Below are 26,362 nucleotides of genomic sequence, written 5' to 3' on the forward strand. Positions count from 1 at the left end.
ATATTTGCCCTAATCCTGTAATGTGATCCTCAGTCTAATCCTTACACCTAGCTATTATACTATGCTAATTTTGCTATGCAGAGTGCTGTGTATACATAAGGCTTTACTTGCTTGGATCCATTGCAGGATCAGAGCAAAAGCACTGCTTATAGATGGAATACATGGAAGTATATAAATGACTTTATACAGAAGGTAAGCTAACAGAGAATTAACAAACTTGAAAGCCCAAATTCTTGAAAATAATTGAGAAAGGTCAAAATCGGAATAAAAACAAGAATTCTCCAAGTTCAAAATGTCATGTGTATTAGCATGACCTGTTTTGGAGCTGACTGGAGTTCAGGACTGATTTCTGCATCCAAAATCCAAAAATAACCTTTTACTTCAGGTCTGTTGGGAGTTACCAGGGAGAAGAGCACACAAAACCAAGATGGACGTGATTCCAGCATAAAACTGGCCTTAATACTGAATTCTGTATTTTCACAATTGTTTCAGTTACAGACAAAAATACTGTACTTCAATCTTTTGTTTTCCTGGGCCTCTGCACAACTAAGCAGTGCTTGAATCTCCTGCTGTTCACTGCCTTAGACCTGGTGTGCTGCCCACTCTTCTCTCTAGATGTCATTATGTCCTACTTAGACCTCTTTCGCCTGGTGTTGCGTAAGTTGCACCACAGATTTGGTCTAAAGCTTATTCCTGTGCCAAACTTGATAACTTTCACCTATTGGATGCTTTGTTCTAATTTTCCTTTTCTATCTTCCTGCTTAGGATTTCATTGCCAATAATGCCTTATTCTTTGTGTGTATTTTTTTCCCTAAACCAGCAATGGTGCTTTTTTCTGCCTTGTTCCTTTTCTGAATTTATCCCTTTACAGTGTCTCTCTTCACAAACATGTAACTCAAAGTGTACATTCAGGAAGACACATATTTTGGAAAATACTTCCAAAATAAGAGAGTGAATCATTTCTGATGAGAATAAAAACAGAGGTAGTTTATTTAATTTATTTGTAGAGATAGAGTATCTTCTAGGTAGAAAAACATGACACATGACTACTGAAGTATCTTTACTAGATCTCAAGTTTAAATGGCCTCATGAGAAGAAATAATGAAACTCTTAAGATGGGGAAGAAGTTGATGAGTTGGGGAAGAAGTTGATGAGTTGGAGAAGATTAAAAAGCAGATCAATCAGTATTAAGGCTGATCTGTTATACCCTTGGTGGATCAGGTTTCCCTCTTGTTCCTTAATTACTTACAGTTTATCTGTTGTCTTCTGAAGAACTTCTAATGTAAAATAGGATTTACTGTGCATCAAACTTCTTTGGTTTTTTTAAACTATCATGTAATTGACCTAAGTATGAAGAAAAATACTGTGATCATAGGTATAATAGAAAAGTCCTATAACCTGAACTGTAGTTAACAAAATTTTTGTCTAAAAACTGTGGAAAATGGTTTCTATTGCTTTTTTCATCTTTCAGAGAAAACCCGTATATTGCAGTATCTTTACTAACTATTTTTTCTGTACTACTTTTACCTATTGTAGTTGGTGCAAGGATTTTTGAAATCCACTTCAGTCATTTTAAAATTAGTACTTTTCTTTTCCTTATTGTCTTGTCTTCACGCTTTTCCTTCTCCAATTAGGAAACAAGGTGGTGTTACACAGTGTGCTGACAAATCCACTGTTGCCTTAAGTGAAATACATGAAAGATTATCGTGGAATACCTCCCCTGCTTTGTCTTCAAAATTTTCAGCTTGACCAGTTAACCGATAATAAGTTATTTACACCATTCTCTTTGCAAGGTGGTTTATACATGACTATATATATGCACGCACTCGGTCTCTCTCCTATATATATATTCATAAATTTTTTTTTAATACCATACATATAGCTGTGGTATGTGAGGAGTCATATGTGGGTAAATACTTGTGTTTTGGAAGTAAGAAAGGAGCTGAGATGTAAAACAAAAATGTGTGGCATTGCTTGTAAATTTGAAAGACTAAAGAACATTATTTTATGTATGGGAGGTAGTTGGCTCTGGTTCGTACAGCTTTAACACGCTGCAGTTAATCCCTTGTGCCTTGTCTTGAAATACTTGTATTAGTGGCTAGATACATAAAACTCAACGAGATTGCTGATTTTTTTTTTTTTGGTAGTTTTATCTTTTTTTTTTGATAACCTTACCACTGTACCCGTACTCAGGCTCCTGAATAAAGAATGACCACAATAATCTTTGATAAAAAGGTGGAAAATAAACTCCAGACTATGTTTGAAAATTGAAAAGGTGGGGGGATGGCATGATGCCCGCCCCCCCAGACACCCCCCACCCTCTGTTTTCAGTAGAGACGGCAAATAACTGCAACTAACTCTTGGCAAAACATTTGATCACACTTTATGGACAGATATTTTGTAACTATGTTAATATATTTTTAGAGAGTTAAATGTATCTTTCCCTAACCTTTATGGAAGTTTTTTTAAGCTGCTACTTATGACACTTTTAATGATACATTAAACACTTTTTGGTCTCTGATCTTTGTATTTACAGTCTTCTATAGCAAAGATTAAAGGACATATACCAATGTCTTTAAAGTCACATACAATGTGTATTGAGGTAGAAGTTACATTTGACCTGCCATGAGTATTAACCATGAGTTCTTACTGTGTAAAACAATGCTAGAAGAACTGAGGTTCACAAACATAGTCCCATTATTATTTAGATATTATGAAAAACTACAAAATGCATTGATTATAACTATATAATAGGGGAAAACTTCAATTTTCCTTATTGGGAGCCTCCTAAAGTAAAACTTACCTGGCTTCAAATATCACTCTTGACTTCTGTGACGCTTCCTAATTGCAGCTTTGAGAAAATGTCTTCTTACTGTTCACTTCACACCCAAACCAAGCCATATAATTGAGTGGTATCCATATTTACCATAAAAAGCTTGAATGTCTAAGAACTTGGACCTAAGTCTCTCCAGTAGGATGTTTTTGCAGAAAAACTATGTCGGGTCTACTTTATGTATTCATTTTAAATGTCTAGTAAAAAGACATTCATCATCATAGCACTAATTTCTGTGTCTTTATGATATGAAGTGGTAGAAATACTTGTACATTACAAGCATGGAACATGAACTATCTAACATGTTTTAGCTACTTATATTTTAATATGAGATTTTTTCACCTTTTATAATGTAGTAAAATCCAAGTGAGAAGGAATAAAACCCAGTAATGCCACCCAGGCTTTTTGTTAATGAATCCTCTGTCAGAGCAATTGTACTGAAAATAGAATTGAAGATGACATCTAGTGAAATACTAATTTCTGTTTCCTTTTGAGTTTTCTGTGTCTTGGTAGTCTTTTGTGACTTGCTGTGACTTGGTTAAAAAAACAACAAACAAACAAAAAAAAAAAAACAACAAAAAAACCCCCACCCAAACCAATGTTGTGTTCTAAAAATCTCTAGTAGGGAACAGAAGAAATGATTTTCTATTTATCTAGTTTCATCATTTAAAAATAGGTGTACTTGCTAAGGAATTTGTGCTGTCTTTGAGTTGTGTTTTAATAATGATGTTTGGAAAGTGGTCATGCTAAACTGAAATTCCACTGACAGGCAACTTAGATGCTTATTTCCCAGTGTTTAGGTGATATCTGTGTGGAAGCATGATAGCATAATTTCTAATTAACTTCTGTGGATTTGTGGGAGGAACCACTTTTTACATCTGCATGTAGGAAGAGCATGCTTAAGAGCAAATCCCATAGCTAGAGCAATGCTTGTGAGTACTGACTTTATTCAAAGCATCCTACTATAGCTCCTATACAAACAATGTATTTTTAGGCTGAATTCTCCTTTGCTTTTATTGAGCACGATCTTACCTTGCAAATAATTCTGGTTTTGTAACTCTGAATTCAAGCAGATAAAAAGTAACAGATTATTTTTTTATAAGGAAATGGTTTTAAACTCCAAATCATAAGTAAGTGAAGCTGTGATATTGATATAAAGAATATTTTCAACAGCTGCATTTGAAGGAAAGACTTGGAAACAAAAATAACTCTCATTATTAAAAGGTGAACTGAAACTTAACAGTAACACTGTTTTGAGCTGTAGAATAATCTAGGACATCATTTAACATCAACATTACCTTCAATGCCTCAATGAAGTATACAGGCATGCAATGTTATTCTTATCCAGAAAAAAAACCACAAATAAGCTATTACATGCTCCAGTCTCTTCTAAATCCAACTTTCTCTCTATTTTCCTGCATAGATTTTGAGAAGAAAACTTCTCCTCTCATTAGTTAACCATAATCTTCAGCTGCATCTCCAGAAGTGCAGTGTAATTTTTTTCTATAGATTTTTTTTTTTTTTTTTTTTTTGTGGGGAGCAGTGGGGTGGGCTTTTTGGTTTTGTTTTCTGATGGAAGCCAAACTTGATTCAAAGTAGATACTGCTTATTCAACTTTGGATGTTGATTCTGTGCATAGAGGTACATTTCTCCTTTAAGCAATATTTTTCCTGTAAACAACAGTGATTACTTTTTCCCACATGATGGTGCTCAATTAATGATGGAACAGCTCAGTGTCTTGTTAATTCCTTGTTGTTGGAAATGTGGTTCCATAACTTTCTGAACACTATCCAAACATCTTTTGACTGAAAACTCCTAAAGTGATTCTTGCTTTATCACAATATTCTAGCAATATCTACGCAGTCCTTAGAGATGATAACTATAATCCTGGCTTTATGGATAGAAAAGCGGAGACAGAAACAGAAATTTTGTAACTTTTTATTAATTTTGACTTCTGATATAGTCTGTTCACCGTTCACTCATTTTTGGTTTAGCAAGAAGATTATATTCAGCTCTTAATTCACCTTCTTCTCTCCCGAAGACATACAGCAGCATCTCCTCTTTATACAAATTTGATGCAGCTTGAGACCTCGGTATGTGGATGTGTGATGAGCTTTCTGACTGTACAAAGACTAAATCAAGATTGTGTAGACAATAATTATTCTATGTAGTTCAATAATATGAATAATAAAATTATTCATTATTATGTGTGTGATTTCCCATATATTTTAAAAAGAAATACAAAAACATAAATTGCAGCCTAATGTGCTGGTGATATCAGTACAACTAGAACCTTTTGAAACTACCACATTGATTTTCCAGTACATTAGTGAGCGGTGTGTCTGTGAAAATTGGTGAGCCTGCAGCCTTTATTTAGGCCAGCACAAAAAGTATATGAGATTTTTGCCAAATGTTCCATACGTATTTACCAGAAGCAGAGAAAAGTGACGTCTGACTCTTTAATTTCATTCCGGGTACCATCATATATGGATTCTTCCACTTTCCTCCCCTATACTTCACTTGTTCAGCCCTTTCCTCCCCAAATAATCCATGACCCAGTCCTATGTTTTCCCCATGTCATTCTGTTTAACTAGCCAGCTCCAGTTTCCTTTCTCACTTTTCACCCCCCTCCTGGTGGCTTGTCCCATTGTTTCAGAGCTGCTCTGCTTCATCTCCTGCTGCTCATCTTCTATCTTGTTCCCGTTGAGTATTATTCAGCTAATGACCTTTTTGGGTTTTGCTTCTCTTTGGCTTCTGCTTTCCAGCTGAGGCCCCAAGGGTTTTCAGGTTCCCTACAGACCTCCAGCTTTTCCTTACTCCAACATCTACTCCCCCTGTGCCCTCAGTCATTTCCAGGCCCACTCCCTAGTATGACTCCTCTACATTATGTTCTAGTGAGTTGCTCCCTTATTTGCTGAGATTTCTTGACCTGTACTTTTTCTCCTCACTCGAATCTTGAAAATGGTTGAATATTTTTTTTTTTTTTAGCTGAAATGTTCTAGAGATATGTTCTGTCTGAAGCAGATTGCTATTTTGGCAAAATTTTATATGAAACAAGACATGGTCTTAGATTAGGAATTGCTGGCAGATGTGTCATTACATGTGGGTCTCTGTAACCCGCATAATATATGAGCAGCACCAAGGATCTCTCTAACGTGGTATCGTTTCTCCACTGTGACCAGCAGCAGATAGTGGGGGAAGAGTATACTAATGAGACAAGTGGTGTAACCCCTTCTCTTGCACGCTTTCCCAGTCTATAGCAACTTAGTCACTTCCTGAGCCAGAGGTGCTATCTTTGTATGTAACTTTGACCCAGACTGTGCCTTGATGGGCAGAGCTTCAATCATGCAGCTCTGTTCTTGAAAAGTTCTGTTGTTGGCTTATGCACAACAAAAGAAAGGGGCTGGCATTACTTCAAGCACGACGATCATGCATTAGGATAATATTCTTAACCCACACTACTTCAGACTAAATTAGCCTGTTTGTAGCAAACGAATAGCAGGTTGCCATTCTCTGCCTTTTCCTAGTATTTTCAGGCTCTTTCATGATTCACTTTTTTTGATTGGATACCCAGGTTAACAAACAAGTAAGTGCATGGCTCCTTTCTGATTGTTAATTTGATTTTTTCACTAACTGTTTTCACTTGCATAATTGTAGCAAGCAAGTTAAGGTCAAGTGCTTATGCCAGGGAAGCAACAAGCAGATCCAAAATTGTAATATTATGAGGTAATTTGTGATACTGTGGGATGTTAATAAAGAAACTTGGAAAATGTACTTTTGGTTAAATTATAAGTGGAGAAATGAAGCTGTGCAATTATGATCAAAAATGCTGCAACATGCTGCTCCTTGCTTATGTTCTGCGCGAAACTCTCTGCCCATGCCCTCGTTTCTGGATAACTAGCAATATCTAAAAAGATTATACAGTGCCTCAAAATGTAATGTGCTATATTGAATTCCCAAGTAGCTGTGGATAAGTGGGAGGAAACGTATGTCTGAGATTGTTTTACATGCTGTTGAGTAATTTGAAACAACAAATCTTATTTTCTTACATAGTACTTCTGGTCTAAACTGTAAGCAGGTAACTAAATTTTATTTGCAACATGCATGCTAACGGCAACTTGAAGTGTAGTGGCAGTGTTATTAGTCCTTAGTTTTTCAGCTCTGGTACTGCCTTTCCACAATTTTTTTATTATATTTTGATGCAGTAAAATGCTCCACAGTAAACAAAGACAAGAATACAGGGGGTGGGCTATTTACCTGAAGTGGATATAGATTAATACATAAAAATTAAAGTTAGATTTCAACTCTTGCTTATCTGTCCTTGCCAGCAAAAATGTGTAATACTTTAGAGACAGTGTCTAGGTATCCCAGACATGCAAAATTAATATAGCAGAATTGAAAGCTGACTTCTTGAAACAAGATAAAAATCGCCTGGGTTTATATTTTACACTTTCTTAAATATTATTTAAAAAAAAAAAAAAGAGGAAAAAAGAAAACAAAAGAGAAACAGAAAGCAGTCTGTGACTATTCAGAGTCTCCAGTTTGCATTTTACTAAAAGCTTAAGAAACAATTTTCCAGGACTTGACTACAAACTTTCAGCTGCTTCTTCACCTCTTTTTTAAGTGATCTCAGCTCTTCTGTCTCTGCTTTCCTGAACTTCTTGTTCTCAGCTCACTGAATTTTCAACCTGCTAAATTTGTCTGCTTTGAACTACTCCAGACTTAATGCTTCTGTGTTTTGCAGCTAAGTCTCTGAAGTTAAGTACCAGTCTGTATTAAGGAGGATTATTCTTATGAGTAAAAGGTTGTAGAATATGCCAAATTCAAGTGCAAAATAGGATGCTACACTTCAGTTTCTCCTCTTATGTAGTTTGAGGCTTTGTGTTGTGTGCATCACTCTTGTAAAATGTTTCACTAGTTCTACTTCAAAAAAGTTTGGGTGGTTGTTTTGTGGCATGTAGAACACAAACATACTTTTTTAAAAGCTTAATTGTTACCAATTGTTCATAGTACATAGCTATTGTCATAACCAATTTATAATGGTATGCCATGATTGCAAGTGTTTGTAAAGCACAGCAAACTTCTTTCCTCTTTCCTGAAGTTCTCACAGTTGAAGAGGCCTTCAGCAAGTTCTCGGTATAAAGACTTTGTTATTGTCCTTCCCTCTCGTGCATCACCAGATTTTCATTATGGATAGAGCTTTCACTGCTGTTGCTATCACCTCCTCCTGGCCAGTGGTGAATACACTTCAACAACTGTAATTTGTGTTCACCATTATCAACATGAAACATGCCACAACTGCTTTGGCAGCTATCCGTCCTTTCTGGGGCGTGTATTTGTGTAATTGTTTGGGGGAAGGGGGAGAAATGTGTGTGCCCAAGTCCAAGGCTTTATCTAAACATTTTCTGTTTCATGGTACTTAAGAAATTTCCATGGACTCTTAATAAAGCTCTAAACTTACTGAAGCTGTTATGCCAGAGCCCTCAAAACATGATAGCCCTCAAACTGTGTTGCATGTGAGGAAGCACATTAGCCTATTACAGGCTGGCAGAATTATTAGATGGCAATTTGACTCCCCTGGAAAATTGTATCCTTTTTTACCTTCCTGTGATGGTTTTTGGTGAGTCAAAATTAAGAAATGCATTTCTATCCTTAAATGTGTACACAGGTTACTGTCTCCTGACTGTCTGTAGTAGGACTGCAAATATATTCCTTTCTTCGCTGCATCCCTACTTACATGGCAGGTCATGGAAAAGAATGCAAGCTGAAACATAACTGCAGCACACAGGTTACAACATATGTGAGTCTCCTGGCAGATTTCAAAGGTTCAGATTTACTTTAATAACTTCTGTTGCTGAGCATTTTGATGGAAGTGAAAACCTGATCATGCTCTTTTGGATTTTGCAAGTGTTGGAACAGGATTTTCTTTATTTCACCAGTAGGGATGTGCTGTAGCATCAAACCTGACTACGGGTGCAGTACCTGCCAGTGGGACTGAATGGAAAGCTATCAAGAGAAACTAATTTTGGAGCTCTGCTTATGTTGAACTGGAAGATGTGGGAATAATCTTGAAAAAGAAAATTAACAATTGCTGGCATTCACTATTAAAAATTGTACCATGAATTTGAAGTTTATCAGCTAACTAGGAAACTGTGATAGTACTATGAGATCTTGGAGACTTCCAAAGTCACAGTGACTGTAAGGCAGTCTCCCTTTTGACATGTCACTTCTAGAAGCTGAGCTGGCAGCTCCCTAACAACTATTTTGTACAGGCTTCCGGTACAAGGAGAATTGGACAGATTCATGATCTCAGTAAAATACTGTTGTGTTCTTCAAAGCCAAGGTTGGGTTACTGTAGGTAGACTCTATGTTGTGCTATAAACCCTATGCATCAGCATTTTCTGAGGCTTTGGTTTTGGTGTGTTTTTTTTCTTTCCCTTTTAGTTATCTGTTGTAAAGAAAAGACCCTTCTTGTCCCTCTGGAGCCTCTGTGCTGCTTATCTTAAAAAGTGGGAATCAAAGTCCTCGATGCATCTGGAGAAAGGGAGAAGCCCACATAAATGGGAAGAGCAATAAATAAAAATATCAATACTGTAAAATAGCAAGAGACCACCAGGCTTTCCCTTCACAATGCACAGTGGCTCTGTAGATTATGGAGTGCGTACTCGTGCTTCTTTGTTCTTATGTCTTTTAGTCCTGAAAGAACATGGAGAAGTTTTGCCATTGTTTCTTCAGGAGGTGAAATGACTGTACCATGCAGCATTTAAAGAGCCATGGTACCATATATAAGTAAACAAACAAAGTAGCCTCAACAAGCAAATAACACATGAGACCACACACCTGGTGGAGTGTTCTCCAGGTTCTGGTGGAGCGTTCACCAGGTTCTAGTCTCGCTCTCCAATGAACACCTCCAGGGGCACTTGCTATCCCTGCAAATGCAGTGTTTCTCCTTCCCACAAAGTGAGATCCCATGCTTTACGCCGTGAGATCGTTACTCACAAAACCGGGTTACGTGTCAGCTAATGTGCCCCAAGCCTAGGAAACTTCTGATGTGCCAGAGATGGGGGGCGGAGGAGGGCCCCGCAGCCCCGGGGCGGCCGCGGGTTCGGCTGCAGCTCCCGCCCCACTCCAGCCGCAGGTAGATAAAGGTTGCTCTTCTTCCCCCTCCCCGCAGCCCGTCCTCCCGCTCTGCTGGCGCCCCGCTCCCCCGCTGCTTTGCGGGTGCGAGGGGAGTGGGTGCGGCGGCTCCGCACCTGTACGCGCCGCTCCGCGGCCGCCCCGCCCGGCAGCCGGGGGCGGGAGCGCTCTGCGGTGCCGGGGCTGGCGAGCGGGGGGCTCCCGGCGCCGGAGGCGGCGCGGCGGCATCCCCATCCTTCCTTCCTTCCCTCCCTCCCTCCCTCCCCCCGCCTCCTCTCTCCCTTCCCCCGGGCGCCCTCTGCACTTTCTTCTCCAACCACCCTCGTAGGCAAACTTTGATGGGGAACCTCGCACCGCGCTGGAAAAATGCCGGTTATGAAGGGATTACTGGCACCCCAGAACACCTTCCTCGACACCATCGCCACCCGGTTTGACGGCACACGTGAGTCCGGGCTGGGGCAGCGGGCGTCAGCGCCCAGAGCCGGGGCTGCACGGGGTGCATACGGTGCATACGACGGGAGCCTCCTCTGCCTCTCCTCCGCCCTCCCGGGGGGTTTCCTTGGTACCAGAAGCCGGCTGGGGAAGTGGGGGTCCCAGCCTCTCCCGCTTTCCTGTCTGGTTTCTCCACAGCGTTGCAGGTGGGAGGCGTGCTGGGTCCCCTCTCCTCCCGCCCCCCTGCGCGGGGGCTCCGGGAGGGCCGGGGCCGGGGCGAGCCGGGCTGCCGCCGGGACCGAGATCTCAGCGGGAAAGTTGTGCGCTGGGCTGGGGCTTCCCCGCCTGCCCCGCGCCCCCGGCAGCCGAGGGAAAGGCAGGCTGCGGAGCCTGGGCAGGGCTTTGGCAGGACGTCTGGGGATTCCATTTATTTATTTATTTTCCTTTGTTACCCCCAGACCCTCTATTAAATCTCCCTAAAAGCTGAATTCCTATAAGTCGGGCTCAGCAGCGGCAGCAGCTGTTGCAGGGGGGGGGTTAGCGGAGGGAGGGAGCGGGGGCGCTGCAGCGGCGGCCGCCTGCAGCACCATGGACGGGGCCCGGCCCCCCGCGGGGCGGTGCGGGGCTCCGCTCCCCGCTCGGCTCCGCTCCCCGCTCGGCTCCGCTCCGCTCCCGGCTCCGCTCCGCTCCCGATTGTGCTCCCTGATCCGCTCCCCGCTCCGCTCCCCGCCCGCTCCGCTCCCGGCTCGGCTCCGCTCCCGGCTCCGCTCCCCGCCGCGCACGGCTCCGCCCGCCGCGGCCCCGCTCGGCGGCTCCCCCGGCAAGGTGCTGGCCGAAGGCGCGGAGCTGGCTCCCCTCCGGCGACGGGTTGGGAGCTGCCCGTATTTCGAGTTTTGTTCCTTCTTTGATGGGGCTCGCGCATACTAAAGAAAATAAAAGGAGAGGGGAGAGAGCGGATTTGGGCCAAAATGAGCTGCCTTCCTTTTAACTCTCTTTAAAAATTCCGGACATCCAAAGTGGAGGAAAAACAAACTCAGATTTGAGTTGCTGTCAGCTGTTTCTTGGCTGAAAACGTTGGGTTTGATGTCTTCTTGATTGTGTATCTATTGGCATTTTCTCAATGGTTCCGTTAGTGTGTGATTAAGACAACTGAACTGTGATTACTGAATCCGTAAGTTGTAAAATGTCAAGAAAATGATATAGTAGCTGAGATCAACTGTAGAGAAGCACAGAGCTGCATTATAACTGCTCTGCTATTCTGATGATACGTAGCTAATTATGATTCAGGGCTGCATGTAACCAATATTTCATTATAAAGCCATCCCTCTTAGGACTACTTAGATGTACCTTTAAATTCCTTCAACTACAGAACTCCTTTCCCCCCATCCTCCACCCTCTTATTTCAATAAAGCCTATGGGTAGTATTTATTGCATATTCAATCATGCAGCTCTAGTAAGAGTTTTGTTGCTGATACTGTCACCTGCCAGAAAAGCAGTTCTTCCTGCTTTGTGCTCAGGACCCTCCCCCTTTACAATGGCTTCCTTTCAAAGGATAGAGCACACAGCCTGTGAGCTGTCCATGCAAACAATTCACAAATTGTGTATTCTAAATACCCAATTTAGCAAGCAACATTAGTGATGACAGGCAGGTCTTCTGGCAAATAAACACTAGAAACATGTCTAACTCCCATGTTCTCAGTGACACCAGCAGACAAGTGTGGTAGAAAGTTTATTGCTTAGTTCAATTCTATGGCCAAATGTAGTTACTTTTTAAAACCAATAATTCTACTAACCTTCATGAAGTCAACTGGGCCAATCTTCTCTTAAACAAAAAGAAACAGATCGCGGTGTCTTACGTTGAAATCTCTAATGCTAACAACTCATCTACTAGGATGTAATTGAAAAAGGATATAATTAAGTATTTAAGTACCTCCAGAAAATACAGTACATCATATTTTATTACAGACAGTGAAATTTTTCTTTTTAGTTGGTATTTCAGAATTTGGCTTAAATATTAAACAGGCCTGTTCTAGAAGCCATCATTGTACGATCATCAGCTTATGAAATATTCGCAGAAGTTCACAAGGGAAGACTTTTTATGAACTGTGAAGTCTTACAGCTAATAAAAGTTTGGCGTATGGTACTATTCTATGGAAAACTGGTAGCATGTCTCTTTATTTACAGAATAACATAATATTCCTTTTTGATTGTTAAAGTAAAACAATGAAGCAGCTTAATGTTATCTGAAACAAAGGTATGTATACTAAGCCATATCATAGCTCAATTTTAAATCTTTGAATATAGCTCGTCTCCTTTGTTGCTTTGATACAATGTATTTTTCCTTTAAAAATGCTAAATTTAAATATAAAATTATTGTTTCTTTAACCCACAAAAAAAATTCAAATAAAGAAGTACAATTTTGCAAAACATGTATACGTATCTGAGCATCAAGTAGAAACATTAAAGCAAATTTTGTTTTCATTTAAATTGTCCAGGTGGCCTTCCTGAGGCTGTTCAAGTGGCTAAAGCTAGACGTAATACTGGTGGCTAATCCTTGCAGGAATCAGTCCTGTGTCTTTCTAGTTTTACAGGTGATACACTCTGTGAAGGGAATAGAACTCCTACATGCCACTGCATCTGAGGCTATGTTTTACAAACTACTTTGACCTCACATATGATGATATTTAAATGTTAAAATACGTTTTGGTGTCAAAGGGTGCTTTTTTGGTGGTTATTTTAACATAGTCTGTAGTTAACAGACCTCCTTTCATTTTAAGCCTCTGGAAAGGATATATTATGTTGTCATCAGTGATAGACTAATCCACCAATGCATCTTTAATCCAGAAGAGGGATAATTCTAATTCTGGGCAACAGTGCAAGAAGGGATTCCAGATAATATTAGAAAATATGCTTTACTTTGCACAGAACTTTTCAAAAATTCACTCACATAAGTCTTTTAATTTTGCTATTGCAATGATTTATGTCTAATTAGCAATTATAAATCACATTATGAAAAAATTGCATACCTCAAAAAACCATAGATAACTGCTTGACAGTTACTTCAGCTGCTCAGAATTCTCATGGTAGATATTTTGTGTTGTTGTATGTATGTTACACATACATATTTTTTACATATGAAACCAAGGAATATATGCTAAACAAAGAAAATTAGATTAATGTTGAGGTGATTCCTAGCTGTGTAGGAGATCTCAGAGATCTCCTGCGAACTTCGCATTACCTGTGTTACATATGTGGAAGAACAGCATTAAAGCTTTGCCTAGTTGTCATTTCCATGACAGAGCTCTTGGATCTGCCTATATACTCTTATACCTTCACCTTCCTACAACTCAACTGTCTTTTGTGTTCCTGGCATCATAGTTTAAGTCAATGCTTTCTCAAAGGGCTTTTTTTCCCCTTGATAACTGAGCACCAGTTCACCCAAACACTTTTTGCCCCCTCTGTTAGCAATGTGTTTATTGCTCATTCAGAAAACAACAAGAAAATATTATTTTCAAGCGTGAAAATATTCCAAATATAAGCCTGTAATTAACACCACCACCCCCACACCCCACCCCACCCCCAGCTGAAACTAAATATCTGAAAAGAGTTATTTCACTTCAACCTTCTGAATGGAAAATTTGTGCATTTTTGCTTCTCATCCCTATTTAGACTAAGCAAAGTATTCAGAAATGGTTGTATGGCAGGAAACTATGTTTCTTTAAACAGATTAAATCCACACCAGAGCTGACTGTTTCTGAAAATCTGTGATACTTTCTCAGAGAATAAAGTTAGCAGAGATTCAGCAAATGGGCTCATTAATTTGCATTTTTAAAAGTGCAATAATTTTGTGTATGGTTATACCATAAAATGACAGCAGAAGTTCTATAATTATCTCTTATGTCTATCAAATATGATCAGTTTCCAAATTGTGTGTACCTCCATAACCTTATTAAAAATCTTGTATGATCAGTCTTATCTGAAGATCAAGCCAATTTCTTTTTGCTCACTGTCAGTGGTGATAATTTGTTAATTCTCTATCTGTAGAACAACTTTTACATTCAGATATGTTTCCCAATTAAAATCTTGCTCAATTATTTTTTATTTTCTTTGGTCCTTACCAATCAGACGGATTCAGTTTTCCAGTGGCTTTAGTTACCGTTAAGGGGCAATTGAAAGGTACTCGATGAGAACAAACAGATATAAGTATCTCAAATGTGATGTCAGCATACATCCATTGGTATCGTGGGTAGAACCAGGTTGTCTCTTTGACATACACAGTAGTTGGTACAGAACTGAAAGCTTTTTTATACAGTAATCTTCCCAGATTACATGGGCAGATTCCTCCCTGGCTCCCCCGCAACCACCCCTATCTCTTGCTTTTCTGTCTCATGAACAAACTGGTGAGGTCTGCTAGGTTGGGCCAATGCACTAACATTTCCTGCTACTGTGTTGCCAAATTTTGTGTCTCATTCAGGTTCAATCCTATCCTTTAGACTAGTCAACATGCTACTTAATCATAACATGGTTATCACAAAAAATTCAAAAGCAGTAAAGTTCTTGGCTACTGGCGCTACTCAGTGGTTCTTCTCCAAACGGGCTCAAGGAATGGCAGCAGTGTCAGGTGTAGGGAAACAGCAGCTGAGCTTCCTAGGGCGAAGATGTTATCAGTCAGACTCCAGGATCAGAACGGTCCACCTCCCAAAGACAAAAGCCTGTGACCAAAGAAAGGTGAAAGACTCGAACTATGATAAGCACTGGTCAACACCAAAGAGACTTTCAAGAAGTGACAGTGGAAAAGCTGGTGGCCTGTCAAACTTTCCCTGTTAAGGAATGGGGGTGCAGTGAAGATGGTCTAGACCCTTGTCACAGAGATGAAGTAACTCAGAGGAAAATTTCCAAACAAACATATATAGCTGGTCTTCTGTTATGCAGACTCATTATGCCCTTTTGCTTATATCCTTGGGTAAGTGAATAATGTGGTGTTTTGAACAAATCATGTAGTCGTCACTGCAAAAGTATGCTGTCAACACAAGAAAAAATCGTGCTTGTTCTCAGCTGAGAGCAGAAAGCAAGCGTGTGCTTTCCTTTCTGTACTTGTCTCTGCAAGACATGGCCTGTGTTGCAGCCTGCTGTAGCTCTGTTACTGGAAAAAAAAAAAAAAAAAGGCGAATGTGATTTTGAATATAAACTGAGGGTCAGATGTTGCAACCTGTGTTGTGCTGTTACTCTTCGCTGGAAATAACCAAGAGGCTAGATTAAGCAGCTTCTTGAAAGATCTTTTCCTCTTCTTCCAGCACAGGTGTCAGAGGTGTAGAATCTCATAATTTAAAGTTGTTTTATTTGTATGATCTTTACTTTTAGCAGCTATAGTAACTTCTGATTCTAACTTGAGCTGAAGTTGGACCCAAAGACACGAAATTGGAGGGGATCAGAGGCACATTAAAATCACATTTCTTAACTAATTCTTGAGTTCTAGTCTTAAGGATCTGGTTCAAGGGGAAAAAAAAAAGTGTGCTAATGCCATTTTTAGTATTCAGGATTATTCTTTAAAATAATGAAAAATCATTATTACTGCATGTTTTATTCAGAGAGCATGTTATTGCTAAAGAAAATACTGATGTATTCGAATTGTCAGGTGGTGTTCTCTTGTTTTCTGCTAGACAGAAAAAAGTTAGAATCAATCCTGCAGCACATCCATTAAGAAGGCTGTGTAACTAGTTCTGCACACCACTTTTAAATCTAAGGTTCCAGGTTAATGCTCATAAATGTAAAGTTAGACTATTAGCCCACACTTTTATTTCAGAAGTAAACTCTGTATTTGAATTCAAGATAAGCATTTGAAATTTAAGAGTGGAAAGCAGTCATTAAATAATGGATTTTTTTTTTTTTTTTTTCTGAATAATACAAGAATATTGTCCTCTATTGTTTCTGGGTAGAATTTTACATGTGAGCCTAAGAAATCTGATACTCTGCAGTGATCAAAACAAATCTGTATATTTGAAGTGATATATATTTGAATGAATGTATACTTTGTCAACAGATTACAGAAGAAACTCTTTAGAGAATTTCTAAATCTTACATGATTATTGGGATTCCCATTAGAGATGTCCTGTAAATCTACTCTTTTTCTCTTTTCACATGTCCAAATGTGTGATACTATTTTATTCTCTGATAAAACTACAATGAGTTAATAGGTTTGCTCTGAAAATAGATTTATCTTGTAGTTATCATTACGTTTATACATTCAACTTCTATTTTATCCTATTTTTATTTTACTTATGCAGGTAGCAGTTTTAGACATATTCCCAGTCTTTTTGGATGCAAAGAAAATGTGCTCAGAGTATTGTTCAGAGGAACAGAACAATAGAAACACAACAAAAACACTGCCTCAAGGACATGTAGAAGTGTTATCAAATATATATGCACGAGTATATTGCAATAAATCAGGAAAGATAAGGGTTTACAAAACATTAACTACTGTTAGTACTATTCTGACATAACGTATTTTTGAAAAGTGAGTTGCATGTACTACATCAGCTGTAGCCTGGAAAAGGTGAACACAGGCACCTGCTACAGTAGTTCTGCGTTTTCACAATCTAGCTTGCCTAACCTTCTACTAAAGTGACTAGAAGTAAAGAGCAATTAAGGAACAATCTGTTCCCAAAATAGTGTTGTTTCCTGCTCAACCAATCTAAAAATAAACAAATAAGAAAGAAAGAAAAAATAAAGGGGAGAAGGATAAAGAATAAAACAAGCTTCAGATGGGAGAGGGACATCCTCAACAGCAAGAGAAGTCTGTTGGAGTTTCTCTTGCCGTGTGCTTATGGGTCCTTCTGTTTTCCGGGGCTGATAACAGTATTCGAAGGCTTTGGAACAGATGTTGTTCTCAAAACACAAACATATTGAACGTTGAACTTGACATTAAATGTCTTCTGAACATACCTAAAGCTTAATGCTGGGCTGTCAATCACTTCAAGAACAGCTGAAGACAGTTGCCTTGGGGAGAAATACCTCATCTTTCCTGTTGTTATCAGGTGCAGGATTTGTTTTAAGAAATGTCCCCCACTATCTTACGATGTGACAATGATTTGCCCCTTTTCAAGGAAGAGTGGTTTGTTTGTGGTTGGGATTTTTTGATTGTTTAGTTGTTTTTTCCCCTCCTCACCAGTCTCTTGTTCTATTTTCAATGGCTGCTTAAGGCTAGGTCTAGAGCTTCCTGATCCCAAGAGAAACCTAGGTTGAGTCAGCTGTCTCTGGGTCTGCAAGAGAGACCTTTCAGTAGAACATATTTTTGAGAGTTCATGGCCAGTTTGATTATTTTCCATTAATGTTTTTCATCAGATTTATATAAAAAGCATTCAGGAACACACATATTCTGTGTAAGAAAGAAAGCAAATAAGCAGTAATGAGGATATCCAAGGGGATGTTCCAATGTTCCTGCTCAAGTGGAATGAAGGAGATAACTCATTCTGTAGCTGAGTTTGTCCATCTTTGAGACATTAGGAAAAGTATTGAAAATCCAAGTAACAACTGCCTATTACCATCCAGGATTTTCACACAATTTTGTAACGGCAAACTAGCAACATACAATGTTATTTTTTGGTCAAAATGAAAGAAAATGAGCTGATTTTTTTTTTTTACCTAAATCTACTTTTATTGAAGCTGATATGAAATTTATTCCTGTGATAATCAAAGTTCTGACTTCAGTGAGAAGTGTTTAGGTACAACTTCTACCATGGTGTTATAGAATTTTTCGAATCCCTGTGAAAGCTTTTAACATTTTTGCCACTGAAGTCAGTCTCTTTCTTGGGGTGACTATGGATGCATCGCACTGAGCTCATTGAAATTGTATCAGTATCTTATTTAGGAAAATGAGTGAGGAGTCTGGCCCAAGACCTTAAACGATGTTTTCAAATAGCGCCTTAGCTTTTCCTAATTTTCTAGTAAAGGGATCCCAGAAATAGTCATGCACTGAGTAAGAAAGCTTTTCCTCAGTACTGAGCACAAAATAGAAATACCAAAACTTTCATCTATCTTTCAGGAAATACGAATTTAAAAATTTCCTGACATTTCACGTTTTGTTCTCCTTCAGAATTCATGGTATTTGGCATATAGTTAAAAGAAGTTAACACAACTTTTAAAGGAGAAAATTACACATAGATCCAACATATTTAAAAAAAAAGAAAAACACAAAGAAAATTTGTTGTCAAAAAATGACTCTTTTTTTTTTTTTTTTAATAGATAGTAATAAGAATGTAAATACATTGATGCATTAAGTCTGGGTTAGACCTTTCCTGAGTCAAAAGAAAAATGAAAGAAAAACAGCTGCAACACAATCTAACTTTAATTCTCTTTAACAAAGACATTTAATATATCATTACTTTTTAATTTTACTATTAAAAAAATAATGCAAGAGATCAGTAAAGGAAATAACTGTCAGTATTTACCTGTATTACTTTTGAAAGGATATAGGTAGTTTTGAGGTATTATTATGCAAAGCTGTAATTGTTCCCTTTGGAAGAGAAAACAGCTTCCAGTGTGTCAGCACTGAATTCACTTTTTCACTAGGCTTTACTTATGACTGCTAGAGTCCAGGTTGCAGCTCTCGGGACTTTTAAGGGTTGAAAGTTGCGAGGATTATTTTACTTTTCCTTCAACCTGAATACAGAAAGATTCATCTGGAAAACATGGACCTGAAACTCATTACTACAGCTTTTTTTGGTGCCCTTTTCCTTTTACTTTCCATCTCCCTCAGCAGCTTGTTATGATACGTGACTAGACATCTTATTCTAAATGTATGAAAGAGAACTCTAAGCCGGTCATTTTTGTCATTTATTTGATTTTTTAGAATGACAAAATTGTCCTAAGACAAATAGCTTCTTTTTATTTTTTCTAAATGTCAGGTGTCTCCTGAGATGAGAAGAGTATGTTTTTGCATAAATCGTGCCTTTTCTAACATTTTGGAATTAACGATGATAAGAAACATAATGGGAATATTATATTGTTTTAGAGGAAAATATTTTTGTAGGAAAACCAAAATTTGTGGAGGATCAAACACCACCTTTGGCTGGTAAAAGAACTTCAACAAATCAATAACAACCACAGTATATCAGCATTAAGTTGATTTTTTTTTTAACGATCCAAACGAAAACACACACTATTTTAATATATCTTTCTTTCGAATATATGGATTAAGTTTGTGAGATAAAGCAGTCATTGCTTTAAACTGGATTGGTTTCCTGTTGAATTGAAAGATCTCAAGGCTGGGATTTTGGACTTTTCCACTTCAAGAACAGTGGGAAGAAGTATGCACCTCGTGAAACCTGCAATTAGAGAACTATGTGTTAGGCATTTCAATAATTAAAAGTTAAATGCAGAAAAGTGTAGTTAATAAGCATTAATGGAAGAAGTTGAGTGACACATTTTCCAAGAATAAGGAAAATTAGCAGGTTCACTGATTTTCAGAGGAAAATATACAGATATAGGCTGTGACTGCTTCAGTGATGTAGCAGTTGGGCAGTATGGAAGGAAAAGGGTGAGAGAATAGTGCAGTTAGACATTATTTTGGGGGCTATTCAGTCTTATTGTAAATTAACGTTTGCGATTTGAAAAGACATTGTGGCTTTAATGGCCTTGTTTTAAACAGAGCTGTGCTACAATACGATATGGCCAAGTTACTTCTTAGTCATGCTCAAGAGCTGCTTCTGCATTGGAAACAGAAAGCAAGATGCATTAGACATCCTCAATCTATTATCTTTTTGTATTTTTACAGAAATATTTACCTAAACCTTTTTTTGGTTTGTTTTATTAAAGTAGGCTTGTATGAGATTTTTAGAATTCATCAGGAGAGGCACTGTTGATACTGCCTTGCAGAGCACACATCTGAGAGTGGTTAGAGCACAACGTGCTCCATGCATCTGTTACCAACAAATTATTGCCTGGAACTAGGCAGACGATGGCTCTTACATCATACTACACTGAGTCCTTCTCCAAGTAAAAAAAATATGATTAAAAGGGCAGTATGCTTGGCTACCTCACATCAGTTATGTGAACTCACTGCAGTGCAGTATGAGACAAAAGATGGAGAATTTGTCCTTTCCACACTTACAGGTGTGCTAAAGGTTGTGCTGGTTAAAGCCTACTTCCAGGTTTTCTTCTGGTAGGGTGCAGGTTTGCACCCAACTATTTCATATAGCTTTGACATCCCCGTAAGAGCTTGTCGTTTTTCCCTCTTGAAATCTGTGATTTTTGTCTTCAAATTCGTTAGCAATTACAGATAATTTTTTGTTAATTCATTTTCATATCTGCAGCTGGTAGCCATAAGTGACATGTGAATTTTGAAAAAGCAGGCTATTGGTCTTTAAGAGATACTAAAAGCCTTAAGAAAAAAATAGATTATAAGTGACCTTAAATACAAAATTGATTTTTTTTTTTAAGTTTTACTTACAGTATGAACTGAAGTGGTGATTGATTTTTCAGATGGAAGGGGTAGTCTGGTGTGGTAAATCTATGAGTCATCTTTGGCCAAGAAAGAGAAAAGGAGGGAGTAGCTGTGAAGTAGCAGTGATTGACTGATGGGCTTGCTGAGTAAGCAGCAGGTAGTGCTTTGGAATGAACTAAGTGGCAGTAGCACTGTGGGAAGCTTCATTTGGGTGCAGAACATGGCCAGGGAAACGGTACCGTGAATGACTGTAGTCACGAGAAGATTAAAAGCACTGTCTTCTCTCTTCTCAGAGAACAAATTACCTGTGGTCCTACCCGGCACTTGGTGGAACGCCATCTGGCAATCTTGAGTGTCATAGGCCAACATGTCTTAGTTATATTCTTGGTGAATGTCTAGCCACTGAAACCAATGAATTAAAGTCTTCATCACAGTGTAACTTCTAGCTGGCTGATATGGGGGAAAGAAACAGCTAAAGTAGAGTTAAGTAGCTGACCTGATGAAAAAGCACAGTAAGAACTGACTATGGCAACTTTTTTTTTTTTAATTTATTTTACTGTTTTATAAAGGACTACCTTTATAAATGACTACTTTTACAAAGGCAATGAGGAGCCATGGGGTGGTTTTTTTGTTGCTTTAACTGATTTTAGGCTTTTTATATGTGGATGACTGGATAGCACATGATCTTATTTTTCGTAAACTTGTTTATAGAATGTCTGAAAGCCTGATGCAGTTCCCATGTTTGCTGTGTGTCCTGCCCCTCTCCCAGAACTTCCCATTCCTACTGTCAGGGTGGGTGGGGTCTGACCAAACGGCTGCTGAGCAGCTACAGGTTGCATCCTGGCAGTGCACAGTCCCAGTTTAACTCCACACATGGGGCTGCGAAATACAACAATTCAGTGCTGTGCTGCTTCCCCAGGCAGCTGATCCCTGCAGCAGAGGCAGCAATCAGCGAGCATCAGGATGGACAGGTGGAAATTACTGCAGACATTTAAACTCATTAGTCATAATTTTTATACAAATAAAGCAGGCAGCTGTTGAGCTGTTGTCATACTGTTATGAGCAGCATCCAGATGGGAACCTGGGGTTTTGGTTCCAACTGCAACTCGGTGCTAATAGTCAAAGCAGATAGTGGAAGCATTTCTTGGAGAAATGCAGAGACTTTTTTGCCTGCATCCAGCTGGACTGTCCGAATTGCTCTTTTTCCCCCACTTTTGTCCTAACTAAACAAAATACTTATGTATTAGAGGTGTGCTTCCTTTTGACCACAATGGCATCTTCAGAAAAGCAATTCTCTATCTGGACCTTTCAACACTTTGTATTTCAGGTATGTTTATAAATACAGAAACATATATGCAGGTGATAACCTACTTTAGTGACAGAAGAAAGCATGCTTCAGTTAGGAGAAATAGTTCATGTACTCTCGTCTTTCTGCTGAAGAGAGTCTTCTGGGAATGATTGCTTGAACTGTCAGGGCAGCTGCAGCCTTCTGTTTGTGTTTTTTGTGGTGAATATTTTTAACATTACTAATTTCTACTGTCTTTTTTGTGTTTTTTTTCAAAACATAAATAATCATAACTGATGTGATATCAATCTCACCTGAAATATAACAAATTACTGAATTAAGAACTTTATATAAATAGGTATGATCACCCACAGAAATCATGAGACAAGAAAAGATTTCTTCCAATGCAGAAAACAGTCAGAGGGGGAAAAGACAAACAGCCACTATACGCATCACTAGGTAAGGTGCAAAGTAAAATATAGCCCAACTGACAGTCTCACAAGTGAGTAGCACAACGAGTGTCTCTTCCAGGAAACCAGGAGTCAAAGTTCAGGGAATTATTAGGCACGTAAATAGATAAATAAATATTCTGGAACTACAGTCATTCATTTACCTTTTAACCTTGTTCTGCTTTTTAAAACAGATTTCCTTTTTATGAATTCTTTGTAGCCAGGCTCTTCCCACTGAAAGGAAGAAAGACAAAAGCCAGAAAGCCCAATAACAGAAATACTGTATGACCCATACAATGATGGATAGATCTTAATAAGCCAAGTTTTGGGAGAAAAGTGAAATAATCACAAGTAAAGCTAAGAGGTTAGAATTGATTGGGTGAATTACAGTAGCTTTTTCTCCCCAGCCTGATGTGGTCGATATGTCATATTATATGAACTGTCATCAAAAAAATACTTCCGGGGTAAAATTAAAGGTTATGAGATAGTTTCTGCCACCTTTACACATTCTGTTCTATGTTGGGATGACTTTCTAAGATGAGCAAGAAAGAAGGGAGAGAAACTTTTTTTATATTTATAGCATAAATGTATTGTCTCCTAACATTTTTGATGCTCAGAAGTACATAAAACTGATTGCTCGTGCTTAATTAAAATGCACATAGTAATTATTCTGACAAAAATATTTTTCTAAAGTGAAGTTAATGAGAGAGAATCTTTGTAATGGGATTTCTTAGTCTGATAGTTGCTGTTTTTCTGGCTCTTAAAATTTAATGTATTGCTGTGCAGAGCACAGAGATTTTATTTCATCTGTTTTAATGCTCGGAGTATTGTAGCAGTTTGCACAGCACTTGAATGTTTTGGTGTTCATTTATTGTTTTTAATTCATGGCTTCCAGGGGGAGTGTGAAAATGCCACAATAAACTAAATACAATGACAGAATACTTTGCGCTAGAAAGCAGGTGTTTTCTGATAGCTTTTCAGGCTTGGTAAGCAAAGTTTGTGACAGTAAAACACTGCAGTGAGCGTTCTGATAGCTTGGCTTTGAAAAAAACTGAATATTTACTTTTTGACTGACCTCACCAGTGTCGTCTTTGGTACGTAAGATAATGGCATCTTGGGCCACATGACCCAGAGTATCTCTCAAACTGAGGATGCAAAGTGGGAAATGTTCTCCAGGCAGGCTTGGTCCAACTGCATGGCATGCTGTTGTGCTGCAGGGAGGCACCAATGCCTCTCTTGTTCCAGAAACTCATGTGCCAGATTAGTACATGATTAGCAGATCAAATCCCAGGGCTGGCAGCTACATCTCCAATGCGGGCACCTGACAAGAAAGGGTCTGAAGTATGGCACTGTGTGATAATCATGCCTGCGTGCCGACATTACGAGGCAAGAGCCAAGACCTGTTCTCTGTATTATCAAGAAGATAGAATGATCCCTGAAATAAAACAAATTGAATCCGTATAAATTCTATTTCTTTCTGACAGTACTGCTACTCCGCACTAAGGGATATATTTGTTATCGTTAAATTCCCAGTGCTTCCTGAATGAATTTATACTTGCGCTTATAATCAAGCATATGGCGTTATTATGGAAAACAAATCCAAAAACCCTCCTGTGGTTCTGAATGAAAACATTTATCTTCAGTTTTTAATAACCTGAAATTTTGGATCGATTCTGCAATTTTATCAGGTTTTAAGCTTAAAAAGCAGTTTTCAGAAGCCTCTTGTACTTTGTTACTCAAGAAAGGTCATGATGATCAAAACAGATGCTACTGGAGATCCTGAAACTAAGTAGTTCTGTTGCTCAAGTATGGTGGTAGAGGACTTGATAACTGTAACAGAACAGAAATAGAGAAGTTAGAAGAATGATGGATGTACATTATTTCCATAAGTGCAAACTACTACCAGAGTTACAATTATGAGACTTCCACAACCAAAAGCCAACTTGCACCATATCTGTCCCATTTTTGCCATGAAAGGAATTGTATTGCACGCCCTTTCCTCTTTCTGTAGGATAGTTACTTTATGTGAACTAATTTTTTTATGCAAGAAATATGTTTCCATCCATACTCTGTATTTCCAAAATTACTGTCATAAAAAGATATCCTCACAAGACCAGGCTAGCAGAAAAGGTTAAACTTAGCCTAAACTATACCGGAGACAAACTTGAAGGAACAAAGCACAGAACTAGATGATCTAGGTCACAGAAACTCATCCTGCATTTGAAACAGAAAATATCTCTCTTTTTCTAATATTGGAATGTTCTCAATCACAGACTTTGGAGAAATGAAGAGGGTTTTTCACAACCTACGCTATGATGAAACAGCATGTCTATAAAGAGGAATTCTATCTTTACTTGGAATGCATATATTTCACAACATTAATGCACAGTCAGCAAGACAAAATCTTATAAATATTGTTTTAAATGTCCAGGAGAAAAAAATGTTCCTATAAAAATGTAGTTTCTACTTTCCAAAAAGTTATTCTAATAATTCAGCTTTCAGACCAAAAGTAAAAAGAAAATGCCATAAATGTTTAAGAAGAAAAGAAAACCCAAAACTAAAATAAGAGAATCCAAACAAGTTTAACATCAATAAAAAAGTGGCAATAATCAATTTCTATTTTTTATCACGTTTATGCATTTGTTATTTCATAACTTCAAGATTGTTCTGCTGTGCTCTAGCACACTTTGTGAAGCATCAGGAGCACATGAGGCATCAAAGTGGTTTTTTACCTGTATTGACTCCCTTTTCTGAGGGATAGTTGAATGTTTTCAGTCTACTGAAAACAAAATATAACTACTATGAATACTCTAAGGTGTTGTGGTGTGCCTTCCTGTTTTCTAAATGAAGACCAGAACCTCCTAGCACTTTAGCCATATGCACTTATTTAATTTGTTTTTTTCAAGGTAGTGTCTTTTGCAGTTCCTTCCGCTCAGACTAGGCACAAGTGGCCCAACCTGCCTTTCTCCCAAGACAGTTCTTGACTCAGCTCAGATCAGTTGGAAAATTCCTTTTGCTAAGTATGAGTGAGCTGTCCTCCAAGAGTGGGGGCGTTCAGTTGCTACTTGTTCACCAGGCTAACTGTTTAAGTACTGAGATTTTTTTGTTTCCATAAATAATACAAAGGTTTTATAGGTGTCTCATGGGAACTACAGCGCTAACATGAGTTCTTTTCTATAACTGGAATATAAAATCAGTGATGAGAAATGTGAACTTTAGACCCTAGCCCTGAACAGGTCACTCTTCATAAGCAGTGATCATGGTATTAAATCAAACAAGCATCTAGAAAGTTTGTTTGTATAATCTTTTTTCAAAAATATTTTTTGTTGTTTAATTTCACAAAGTATTGAAATTCTAATATTTAAAATTTATTAAAGTATCAGCTACAAAAATCTCTCTTTAGCTCTTGCAAACATGTGAAAGGGGGAATAAGTGATTTTGTGAGTCAAAGAACCAATGAAGTCTTGTTTCCTCTTGCAGTTGATCTCCCGTATGAATTTTCTGAAATCAAATAAAGTCAAGGTGATGCTGAAGCTTTGTTAAAACAGGACATGTATAATTTCTCTCCTGGCTGTTTCATGAAGCTTATAGCATATCAGCACCCTTCAGACCTCTTCTCCCCTGTTACATATTGCTGAAAACAGGCAGGTTTTTTAGTGTTGAGAAGGGAAAAGGTGTGGGAAAATCAGACATGCATGGGGAACACATTCAATTTATGTTCTGTTTGCTTTATTACAAAAAGAAGCAAGAGATTAAAACTTTCTTGAGATTCAGCAAGCATGGGC

At 38.5% G+C, this 26,362-nt stretch overlaps 1 protein-coding gene across 1 annotated transcript in view; it reads left to right on the top strand.

Moving 5' to 3' along the window:
• The first annotated feature begins 10,336 nt into the window (after nucleotides 1–10,336).
• The window catches only part of KCNH8 (potassium voltage-gated channel subfamily H member 8), a 192,800-nt gene continuing 176,774 nt past the window's right edge, over nucleotides 10,337–26,362 (top strand). The window contains exon 1 of the mRNA XM_086467639.1: nucleotides 10,337–10,412. Within this exon, the coding sequence (XP_086323765.1) occupies nucleotides 10,337–10,412 (76 nt within the window). The remainder of the gene's footprint in view (nucleotides 10,413–26,362) is intronic.

The sequence above is a fragment of the Leptosomus discolor genome, chromosome 7 (genome assembly GCF_034619465.1).
Source record: "Leptosomus discolor isolate bLepDis1 chromosome 7, bLepDis1.hap2, whole genome shotgun sequence".
Classification (NCBI taxonomy): Eukaryota; Metazoa; Chordata; class Aves; order Leptosomiformes; family Leptosomidae; genus Leptosomus; species Leptosomus discolor.